Here is a 12,406-nt window from a genome sequence, read left to right as displayed (position 1 = left end):
ATCAATTCCAGGTTTGCTGGACCACCCAGGTTCTCTCATGACAGTCTTGGAGAGCTTTAATAAATTTGGCCCCATGTGCCCTCTGCTTCACATTTTCAAAATGAACAAGAACACCATTATATGAACGCATATTATAGGTTAATTGAGGCTTCATCAAAAAAAAAAAAAAACATGGGGCCCCAGCATACAATTTGATTTTAACACAAAAATCAATACTGGTAATCCCCTTACCTATGACCCCCTCCCCCCTCAAAACCCTATTAGCAGTTATTTTGTTCATATTGCATTCTTATAGCAGCTGGGCCCCCTGATTCCATTAGTTCAGGAGCAGCTGAACCCTCTGTGCTCTTTATCATTACAATGTTTAGTAAAATATTTATTTATAACTGGCTCAATGTGTTTTTACTCATAAGAATCCTGAAACCTAGATTTATACATCTATTTATAACTGCCTTATTAAGCCTCTTCATTAACAGTAGTTCCGTTCCCAAGAATGTAATATTTATCATGCTATGAAGGCTATGGCTGGTAAAAAGAATAAAGAATATTTACAATTATTTTAAACTAGCTTTTTAAAATGAGAGGGCATATTCTAATGTTCGATGAAAAGGAAATTGAAAGAAGATTGTGAACAAAGACCAGTGGTTAGTGCTGATATTTGCTACATGGAGAAACTACATATTTTTTTTTTTACACTTATTCTATTTATGTCAGAATCTGTGAGCCACATTTATCAAAGTGTTATAAAATGTGTTACTAGATAGCAACCAATCAGTTTTCAACTAACACTTCACAGTCTGGAAGTAAAAAACTCGGAGATAGCCACAAAATGGCTATTTCTCGTAAGCTTACTTATCGTCATCCCTATGAGGACAAATGTAAATCCCAAAGAGGCACCAAACATTTACCATAATTTAAATACAAGGAACTAGACTCATCCTATAGACGAATATACTCCTCTTTTTATAGGAAATGTTAAAGAGTAGTGCAGACTATTCACAACGGAACAACCGGTCATACACTAGTACTAGTATGACTAGTATTAGTTACACTAAAATCCTCTACAAGAACAAAGATACAAAAAATATCTTATTGAAAGTCCCATCCATCCCTCAAATATCCAAAATAAAATCCTGATAGTCTGTTGGAGATCTCTAGGGTCCATGATCTGTGTATTCTTGGAATGTGCGCATATTCAGGTAGTAATTAAAATGCTTCTCATCTCCTCAGTGAAAGAATGTCCTCCAAACCGCTTCAACGGGGCCAACCAATGTATTCAAAAGGTTTATCTTTCCCCAACTATTTCCTTTGGTGTGATCGAGCTATTTCTCAAAACAACTAGTGAAAACCAATAAAACCCTTCAGCTGACAACCATCAGTAATTTGTATTTTGAATACATCAATATAATAATGCAATTAAAAATGAAAAGGATATAGAAGGGCTGTAAGTGTTCCACCATGGGTAGGAGACATGTTACCATATGCCCAGGTCAAATATGGGGTGTCCATCTTTTCCGAACCATTACAATTATTATCATTACAATCATCATAAGAATATATGTTTAATCACTAAATTTTTTTATAAAATTATTATTCTAAGCTTGAAAAATCAATTGACTGAAGGAAAACGCCTGCCTATATCCACCAGGCATCTTGTCTTTGTGTGCCAATGATGCCTCTAGGTTTCTTTTCAAAGTATTTTAGTCTCCACACCAACCGGGTTTATTGGAATGCAACTGGGTTTGCAAGATAAGGTTCCTATTTAAAAGAAACCACTTTATTGGTCTATCTATCTATAAAGCAATGAATATGACATTTACTATTCTCTGGTGGAGAATCTTCCAGGTCCATGTGTTATCAATGGTAGTGACTGATTCCGCACCAGAGAATCTTTGGTGAATGTCAGATTCAGTGCATTATAAACATTGTGTCATGTCAGCAGACAAAGCGGACACACAGTGCACCGGTATGACTGATAAGGTCCTGAGCAGGGACATACAGCAGATAGTGGAGAGAGTACATGTAGACAGAAAATCCCTTGAAGAGGTCACAGGAGAGCAGAAGAAGCAGTTAGATGCAAAAAAAAATGAAAAAAAAAATGTTTCATGTTTATAGCACACAGTACTGTGACAAACTAAAAAGTCATCCAGTTTAAGTTTGTAATGATCATATTGTTTGAAAGCATCCAGATATTTAGGAGTGGAGGGCATGGGGATACCCCAGCTTCACCACTGATCCAACGATGAAGGTTTGTGTCTCATTGACCATGTCTGTCCACTTGTCACAGTGTGTGGCCCCCTAATTTAGGCCATTGTGTGTCTGATTTACTAATGTGTGCACTGCAGTATGAAGTGAAGTGACCCTGAACCAAATACAATAAAGCCTAAAGGGAGCTAACATGAATTTGTATTCACTGCAAACATCCAATCATGGGAAGAAGCCATTTTTAAAATTGCTTTTTAATAGATTGCATGCTTGAAATAAATCTAAATCAGCATTACACCTTTCACAGTTTAGTAAATCAGGCCCATTGTCTGTATTGTCAATATCTGTGAGGTTATGCTTTGGTTTTCATGCTTTAAAAGGGATAACATACTGCCTGCAATAAATTATTAGAACTGTTTGGTTCACCTTGGATATCTATAAGCCTTTTTACATGCATTCTACCCAGTACATTTATATAACCACTGGACCATTGGGTAAATCCTAATATCATTATAATCCGCAGCAAGGCCCACTAACAATCATAATCAGTTATAAAGTGCAACAAATAGAAACTTCAATGAACCAATCAGAACAAAGCATGTGATCCAATGTTGCATATACTATATGTGATTTGCTACTGTGCTGAATATACTATAATACTGTTTGTGTTCCCAGGCATTCTATACAGAAACAGCATGGGAAGAGTCTTTATTGCCACAGCAGCCAAATATATTCTTCTAATATCTAACAATACTGGTCACATGACAGCCTGAGTCTAAATGTTTGCTATAAACCACAAAGACACTTTCATTTTCCCCACTTTTAATACAGAAGGCTATTGTATTTCAATAGAAAAACAGCGTATAAATCCCGCCATTTGACTCACACTAATAACAATCTCCCCCGGGTCATAATCCATAGCATACTGTCTTCTGCGCTGAACTAAACCAAAAAGGGACGATTAAAGCCAAACTCTAGGGAAGATAAAGGAAAGGACCCTTGCAGTAGGTCTACCCCCAACACTGTGAGGTTAAATGATTGGTTTACTTAGGGTACCAGCAACAAAATATTATACTTACCTTATGTCTCACTTCCTCAGACTTCCTTCTTTTGTGTGACCGGGCAAAGCTTTTTCTGTCAGTCACAAGTCGAGGGCCCATCCACAACCCAGAGTGTCAGAGGGTAGAGAGCTGGGGGCTGTGGGGGTAAGGTGCTTTTTAGGGCTAATTCACACTGGCAGAATGGTTGTGGTGGGTTTACCACTTCCTTGCGCCTAGAAATGCTGCCACTTCGGAGATGCTACATTAGTGTTTCTGTGTGGCAGAACCATAAGAAATAAATACGAGCTGCAATGAGTGGTACCGCCAACTGTCACACATGCAGACGCTGGGTCTTTTTAAACCAGTGCTGGCGTATAAGAGGCCAAGCAGCTGGCAAAATGCCAGGCACCAGCAGCCATGCAAACGTGCACAATGAAGAGGCAGGCATGAACTTGCCCTTACTGGTACCCTAGACTAACAAATGCGTTTAACCTCTGCAGGCTCTATTTTTTTAGATGCTCTTTGGAATTCATATGTATGATACATCAAGAGATAACTGGACAGCTATATTACACATCCAATAAAAGCATGTTCTGCGTTGTAGTCAGCTTTACAAGAGCATCTCACCTACGGCTCCTCTGCAGCCTTTCATCAAAGGCCTACAAGCTAACAATGTACAAAAAAAAAAAAACACAATGGAAAATGTGATGGGAGAAAGGCCCAAAGGAGATAGCTCTGCCAAATATGAATGTGAAAGGTAGCAGGATTATTCCACCCTCTAACCCCCAAAGATGAAAAAGCCTTTGCATTTTGAAAGCTCTGTCACTCGGTGATAAACAGAAACATATAAGTGCTTTTCTCCCGGGGGATTTGGATTCTGTAGTGCCAGAAGTGGAAGACTGTATCTCCCTGGGGCGTGTGCATGAAACAGGTAGAATATTCATGATGGAACTGTTGCTTTGTTCACTTGGTGCTTTCTAGCTGGGAATCCCTCCCTGAATTCTAATAGATACTGCTGCAATTACTGATCATTCTGTACTACCAATACTGCTGTCCTACTGATGCTGCTGCTGCTAGAAAGAAGAAAGCAATAACTACTATTACCACTCTAAATGAAAATACTATATTACTATTGCTGCTGCTACTACTATTACAGTGATCACCATCACTGCTGATTACAGTAATATAAAATGCTGCTATAACAGGTAAAGCTGAACTCCAGGCAGATAAAAATACACAAATTTGCAGTGTTGTATTCAATATTACATCATAAATTGTATGTTAACGCAAGCATTGTATATACTGAATTTCCTCCAATACAGTGTTCTTCAACCAGGGTGCCTCCTGAGGTTTCTGGGGGGTTTCTTAAGCACTAAGCAGCCTTTGCCTCTCAGGCCAGTTTAAGCGTCCCCAATGATCTTTTTGGCTATCTGTAAGGGTGACATTCTTCCCAGGGGCCAGCAATGTAAGAGGTATTCTGACCACCATGCTAGAGTACTGTGAGCCATGGACATAGTAAATATAGCAAGGGTTCACTGAAGACCTAAAAGTTATATCAAGGGTTTCCTATGTTAAAAAGATCAAAGGCTGCACCAATACAATGAAGCTCATTGGGATTGGGAGATGCTCAAACAAAACTAGAAGACACTTGTACTACAGTTCGTAATACTGGACTGAAGAAGAACAATCAGCCAGAGAGGGTTGTAAGAGAGGGAGCTGTGTAAACCTCAGGACTGAAAAACAGAATACAAATTCTTTGCCAGGTAAAACAGCTCCCACTTTCATATTTTATCTGTTTACCTGCTTGGAGTTCAGTTTTAATCCCTCAATGACAATCATTAATCATGATGCCACAGCCAATAGTAATACCAACAAATACAACATTAAAAAAATAATATTGACTAATGCTACTGTTACATTGACAATAGTCATAAAAAAGTAATATCTTACTGCACTGATGTATCTTTTACAGTTATATCTAGTATAATTATTTCAACAAATGTGAACTCACTGTTATAATTCTCTAAAATGAGTAGGATCATTTCGTTTCTCGCTTTAATATTAGTGTAATTTTGCATCTAGATTCAGACTCAGACATCTCAATGGTATGTTTTAGTTTTCCTGGAGATCTTTTTTAACAAACATCATACAGTATTATTAGCAAGGTTTGAGTATTATATAGCTGGCTCCAAATTTCATTTTTTAGATTAGCATTTTTGCAGATCTAGCACAATTAGGCAGAATTATACAAGCTTCTTATATCTCTTAAGGGTTGGAGATCTCCCCAACCAGAATTCTTCTCAGATCTGCCAACTCACCCCCTGCCATTACAAACCCAGCCATTGTATTGTGTCACACTCCCTTTAAAAACTCTACATAATGCATTGGGGGATCTGCAAGAAAGTGATTCCTTCATTACAGGTTACTGGGATGGATAAGGACCTCACCTCTTATAAGAAGAACTTTTCTCTGTTTGCCAAGTGTTAGGGGCATTTGAAACGATTGGCTGAAAGCCGAACAAATCGGAAAAGCTAAAAACTTTGTTCCACGTTCAGCAAACATACTATGAAGTTTGCCCACATTGTGATGTTTTTCCAATCCTTTGCTAATCAATTTAATAATATCAAAGCGCTGGCAAGGTAAAAATTAGTTTGGAGGTGACTGTAAAGGTACACGGAAGGAAGAAGTCCTTTTGGCTGGTGGCTGTCAATGGTGGTTACAGGTAGTGCCCAAGTTAATGAGATAGGGACTGTAAGTTTGTTCTTAAGTTGAATTTGTATGTAAGTCGGAACAGGTACATGATTTAATAAATACAAGAGATGTTTGTCTCAACATATTTATAGGCAGAGTGGTGTCAGATACTGTTTAAAATCCTCACTGTAAGTTAATCACAAGAAACAAATGAAGAGTTTGTCTTGTTCATTAAAGATTTGCAAGAGGTTACAGAACAACTAAAGACTTCTACTGCAAGTCATGAGAACCACCCCCTCCCCCCCATTAAGCCTCTGTCCTGAACACAAACGAGCAGGGAAGCCCCGTTCGTATCCAGGAGTTGTCCGTATATTAGATGTCCTTTATTAGCGGACTACCTATAATGATAAATTATCATGTGCTTCTGACAACTGCATCAGCCAAAAAGAATGTTGCCTGCTGTGTACCTTACAAAATGGTTCCCATACAATGTTTACCTTCCTAACCACTTTTATATTATCAAAGAGGTTTGCTAGGTAGGTATTGACTGAGAGGTTGTCTGTTCAAACGAAAAATGGTAAATGGCGGAAGCTTGAGTCAAACCCGTTGTGGGCGGTACTCAAACCTCAACCCTTAGTAATCTTACTTATATAGCCTTCAGATGGCATACCTAGGTGCCAGAATGAATAAACTCTGGTGTGCTTCCTTGGAAATCAATCTGTTCCATAAAGACAAATACCCTAACCGGGAACCCAAGACAACGGAAAATGTTAGTGCTAGCTTAAATAAAACTAAAGAATCAGTTCAATGCAGATAAGACTGGAGAATATTTACCACTTCCCATTTGCCATCTTCTGTTAGGGCCTCATTGTTTATTTGGGCAGGTCTACAGGTTGAGCAGGTTTGTTGGAGGGCCTTAATTTTTTCTTCTGATGGTGTTAATTTTACTAAGGGCCCAATGATTTCTGGGTATATGTATATATATATATATATATATATCATTATACGAAGCTCTTTTAATATACATGTCCTTTTAAGTTTAACATTATGTTTACTATTCATACCTGTATACAAATGTAACATTTTAGTAGATAAGGATAAACATACCATGCAGTAGTATATGGACTAGGACAGGCTTGCTATTTTATGGTCTTGACCCCAATCCTGCAGTATCAGTTTAGTGGACTTACTTGGGCTTTTTACTTAGACTCAGTTCACTCCTAGCTAGATATAATTTAGTAAAACATTTATCACCAAGACACTAGGACAATTCCAGGGCAGAATGATTGCTCCATATTTAACAGAATGTTTTCTTTCAATAAATATAAAGCAAGCACTTTGCCCCTGATTCGCCCCAGTTCTGTCTTAAAGATTATGGTTTAGTCAAGTCAGGTGTGATAGAACACTTTAAGAACAATAAATCCTTTAATGCTTTTTGTCATCAATGAAAAACTTAGTTGGTGCAGCCAAAGATTTTATGCAATTTTTCATGTCTAGTGTGCAGGCGAATATGTGTTCCTACAGCATTTTTATGCCACCCTGACTTAGGAATATCTTTCATATGTTTAGGGCTAAGATCTGTCAGCATCTTTTAGATTTGATCATGTGAATAATACACAATCATATCTTCTAGCTTTGTGAATGTCCTCAGTAAACTGATCCAACCATAATAAACCTTCAATTCTTCAAAAGGAAATTACTCAAAATAAAAAAGGGCAAGCAACAATAAATAAGGACTGGCCAGGAAAAAGGGGAACCAATTGAAAAATGAAAATATCTACAAACATGCAAATACCCTTAAACTGTATAATTATGTACACAAATCATATAGTCGGACCATAAAAAAGACAAATAGTAATAGTGTCTTACCTTCACTGCAGTCTTTTCCTTGATAACCGGTCTGGGAACAGTCGCACGTGGCTTCTTCATTCACAACTGAACAAATTCCGCCATTTAGACAAACCTGATCTTTGTCACATGGGTTAGTAGTGTCCTCCAACTTAATGTCACTGTAGGTTACAGGAGAGGAGTCTGTGAAATTGACCCGGACATCAGTTATCCAACCTTGAAAGGGGCTGTGGTCTTTTACTGCTGGGAACGTTAATTTGAGCGTTGAAGATTTTAGTTCTGGTGGGATCCCACCTATAAAAAGATTACTGAATACCGTCATATCTCTCCGTTTTGATTTTACTTCCACCCACTTACTTTCTTTGTCTAAGATTAACGTTGTGTTCTTGAAATTTCTCTTGATGACCACTGAATGCCAGTTGTTGTCATTAACTGAAAGATCGGTTAGGAGAGAAGCTGGTTCAGCACAGAAGATAGAAAAGCTTAACTTCAGTTTTCCTTCATATAGAATCAGCTCCAGGAAGTCACAGAAACCCTCATCATCAAAGTATATAACAAGTCCACTCGATCGTTTGGTCTTCATGTTAAAACTCATCTCACTCTCACAACATGCATTCCACTTAGGGAAGCGAGTCCACTGGCCTTCTGTACCAGGAAATTCTAGGCCACAGCCCAGGTCCACCATGCATCCAAGAATTAGGACCATCCATATAATGAGCCCCCCTTGTTTAAGGACACTAGCCATTTTTAATGACTTAATGTCTTGAGGGGCCTTTAAATTGCGTGGATCTTCCAGATTGACTTCTTAGTGGGGGACCAATCCAGCAATGATATTGTGTCTCACGTTCGCGGCCCACCAATGGTCAGTGGACAGCCAAGTAGACCAAACACACGCTAAAATAATAAGGAATTTTTGTAAAAAATATGGAGCTCTATTGTTCCATAGCACCATGCATGGTGGAGTCCAACTCTTCTTCAGAAATGATTCAGTGAAGTCCCAGTTTTTTTTTTTTGCATCCAATTCCGGATAATCTTTTTTGGAGATTATCCCTTGCTAAGCATACACCTCTCTCTTTACTTCTTACCTAAATCCCATAGTAAGAGTAGATCATGTATGGGATGCCATGGCATTACAAAAGAGGGCATGAATCATCACTCATGGTTCTCCTAGATCTTTCTCCACAACTCAAGCAGAAATGATGTCAGACCGAAGCAAGCCTTTGACATGGAAAATCTTAACAACTCTTCTTTTTTCCTTTCCACAACAATAATGAGATCCCATTCAGATGAAGTCTAATACAACCCATCAATCTGAAAGCAATTTAAATATCAGTAAGTATATATAATCTGCAACTTCTAGAAAAAAACAATCTAGCACGATTTAATCAAATACAAATGTAGCTATGAAGCTTGGCATAACACAATACATTGATTTTATTATTATTATTTTAATTTGCAGGTCGTAGCAAAAAGGGGGCATTAATATGCAGCCAAATTTTTTGCGTGGCAGAACAACAAAGTATTATGATCGTGGGGACATTGAAGCTATTACCAAGCAATTTTCCTTCAGGACTTTATCAATTTTATCTACATCTTATACACTATGAAGAAATCTATACAAAGCTATCAGTCACTTCCAATGTGTTTGGAAACATGATGAGGGAGCGCACTAACCCAGCAGGTTGCTAGTGAGCTGAGCTGCAAGCGCGCCTTAACATTTAATTTTCACAAGGTGAGGTAGAATGTGAATGAATGCTGAAGAGATGTAATCACTATATCAGGTATTATTTCCTTGGCTACCTCGCCTCTTTTCCCCTCTCAGCACTAAAATGATCGCTCCTACAGCAAATAAAAATCCAATTTGGCTCATGCGCTCTTAGCATCTCCCATACGCCTTAACCTTTTCACTGCTGCCAAGGCCTCATCTTATCAAGGGGTTAATCCCCCCAGCACACACACACCATCCACTTCCTCATTAAGGGACCCAGGCGCAATTTAGTCAGCATAAACCCTTCCTAAGCATTAATGCAGCTGTTACATCTCTCACATGTGAGTTGAAGGATTTAGACAGAAATCCACATGTTAATAAGAGCCAGCCATCAATGGCACATCTGTCACTTTGCCTGCTTTAAAAATCACATTTTCCCTCCTGGGAGGAATGGGTTAAAACAACCCTTACAAGGCGATCAGAAAGGGAGACAATAGCAATGTGCTGCAGAAGGTGATCGTGTACATATAATTCTGCTATTACAAGTCCTTGCATGCATTTTCTCCTCCTAATTTACTGCCTAGACAAGACAGCTCGATGCCTAATTAACACTTTTTTTTTTTAACAAGCAGAAACTAGCTTTAATTTATGCCACCGCATTGTGCTCCTGCTTTCATGGATGATCTCCCACCACAAGTGACCAGTGCAAGGTGATCCCTCAAACCAACACATTGGGAGAATACCAATGGGCAAAGTTCCTGTATTGAGATGGCACCAACGCCAGGCTTCCTACTCCTAATACAGACAGGGAAGACCAGATACTAGTGATTGTGCCTGCAAGCAAAGCACCCCCTATAGTGTAGATGAATATAGCAATAGACTTCAGTTTATGCATTATTACTATTAAACTTAGACAGGAAATGCAATGTAGCTTTGACAAGAACAAATGTCATGTCAGTAAAGTGTTAAATCACAGTTTAAATAAGAGAAATATTTCCCTGCAATTTTAGATCCATAAATGCACAAAAAAAGATGTGTACTGAAATAAGTGTGTCTGTGTATACTTCACAGTTGGTAGCTCTTATTCCTTGATAACAAGAGTAGGAATGAGCAAGCCATGATACCGCCAATGCTTCACCAACACCATAAAGTCGTATTATTAAATCACAACTTAGGAAGAACAGCCATGTAAAGAAAACAAAAATGACAATGTTATGATATTGTAATGATAGTATTTTGACTTGTCCTTCCTACACCTCCAGCAGGCTTGAATCAGAAGTCACAACACCTTCCAACAATACTGTACATTCATATAAATGGCACATCAACTGCCATTTACAATCCTTCAGGGGGGAATCCTTATTTTACAGACTACTCTCTAGCAAAAGACCCCAAGAAAGCCACAAACTACAGTGATGGAGATGGCATGGAGTCCTGTAGACACAGCAAGCCTTAGATTACATATAAAAGACACCATAAATCTTTCTTCTTATTTCATCATCATATTTCTTGATCCCAATCCATCCCTGCTGAAAAGATCGATTGGGTACCTACAGCACCGTGTCTGCAGCTCTACAAAAAAAAATAATGGGGAGGATGATGAGGGGTGGTGGTGGGGATGATGGGGGTACTTCTCCTAGCACCATCATAAGATAATGATGCTAAGAAATAGCACTAGGGGTGCATCACATCTCATATTCGCCTAATCCACCTACCCCTCCCATTTTTTTTCATTATTCCGTCGCATAGACATTACAGAGCCCAGATTAGGGCAGACTATGGGTGATATTCTTGCAGTAAATAAGGAATCTGCAGCCAAGTTGCTGGCATGATCTGTACCTGCTCAATATGCTGTGCGCACCCAGCCCAGACACCCGGACAGCTGTGTGTAGGGAGCGCAGCATAATAATAATGATAATAATGATAATAATAATAATAATGATAATATATAACAGGGGGCTGCTTACCTGGGCTGGCCGGGATGTCAGTGAGTGGGGATATTGCCCAGGCGCTCTGCCTTTCCAGCAGCTCCAGGCTTGTGCTCCTATCTCCAGGAGTGAAGGAGGGATGGAGGAGGAGGAGGGGCTCACATGACGCCTGTCACTGTCCGTCTGCAGACTGAGGCGGGGTCTCCTGTGCTGGGCTTTGCTGCAGCAGCACCATGGACAGCGCCGGTGTTCCCACCAAGGATACACTTTCATCAGTCAAGCTGGGTGATACAGAAAACCTGAACTGGATCTGATCCAGGATTGAAGACATTTGCTAACAGTAAATGACTTTGAAGAAATCCATTCCAGGTTTGCGGGATTACACAGGTTTATTGATGAAAGTGTATTCTCTCCAGCCTTGGGAGCTTTAATAAATCTGGACCAATGTCACATCATCCGAGCCGTGCTTACATTGGTATGTGTTTTATGATTTCCTGCCCATTGCTATGTTTATGTCTCCAGCTGGGGAGCTCCATCTAGCATGGGAAACAAGCAGCCAGGTGCACCAGGTGATAGATATAAAATGCACCTGGCTGCCTGTGTTCCCTCCTGGACCATACACCTGGCTGCTTTGATCAGGTGCAAGTTCCATTCTACTAGAAAGCTAAGTGTGGGGTCCATCCACTAAGCAACACAGAAAATCAGAATGTGCACCTGGCTGCTTGTTTGCCATACTAGATGGAGCTCCCATCAACACTTTCTAGTAGGATAGGACTTGCACCCTCCTTGAGCAAAGCAGCCAGGTGTATGGTCCTGGAGGGAACACAGGCAGCCAGGTGCATTTTATGTCTATCAAGAGAAGAATGTGCTCCTGGCTGCTTGTGTTTTTTAGTGGATTGATCGTGCACCTGGCTTCATTGTTCATTGTTCCTGGCTCTGTTGCTCTGGCTGCTTTGCTGGGCAGAGCGTTGCACCAAGGCAGCCAG

At 39.5% G+C, this 12,406-nt stretch overlaps 1 protein-coding gene across 22 annotated transcripts in view; it reads right to left on the bottom strand.

Moving 5' to 3' along the window:
- Nucleotides 1–11,549, bottom strand: part of NRXN1 (neurexin 1) — an 892,798-nt gene extending 881,249 nt beyond the window's left edge. For all 22 annotated transcript variants that reach the window (XM_072409697.1, XM_072409698.1, XM_072409708.1 and 19 more), the window contains exons 1-2: nucleotides 11,460–11,549; nucleotides 7,806–9,095 (exon numbers count right to left, since the gene is read on the bottom strand). In XM_072409697.1, coding sequence (XP_072265798.1) covers nucleotides 7,806–8,529 — 724 coding nt within the window. In that variant the 5' untranslated portion in view covers nucleotides 8,530–9,095; nucleotides 11,460–11,549. The remainder of the gene's footprint in view (nucleotides 1–7,805; nucleotides 9,096–11,459) is intronic.
- Nucleotides 11,550–12,406: the final 857 nt, after the last annotated feature.

The sequence above is a fragment of the Pyxicephalus adspersus genome, chromosome 4 (genome assembly GCF_032062135.1).
Source record: "Pyxicephalus adspersus chromosome 4, UCB_Pads_2.0, whole genome shotgun sequence".
NCBI lineage: Eukaryota > Metazoa > Chordata > Amphibia > Anura > Pyxicephalidae > Pyxicephalus > Pyxicephalus adspersus.
The sequence above is the reverse complement of the archived record's forward strand: the minus strand, read 5'-3'. Positions and strand labels throughout refer to the sequence as shown.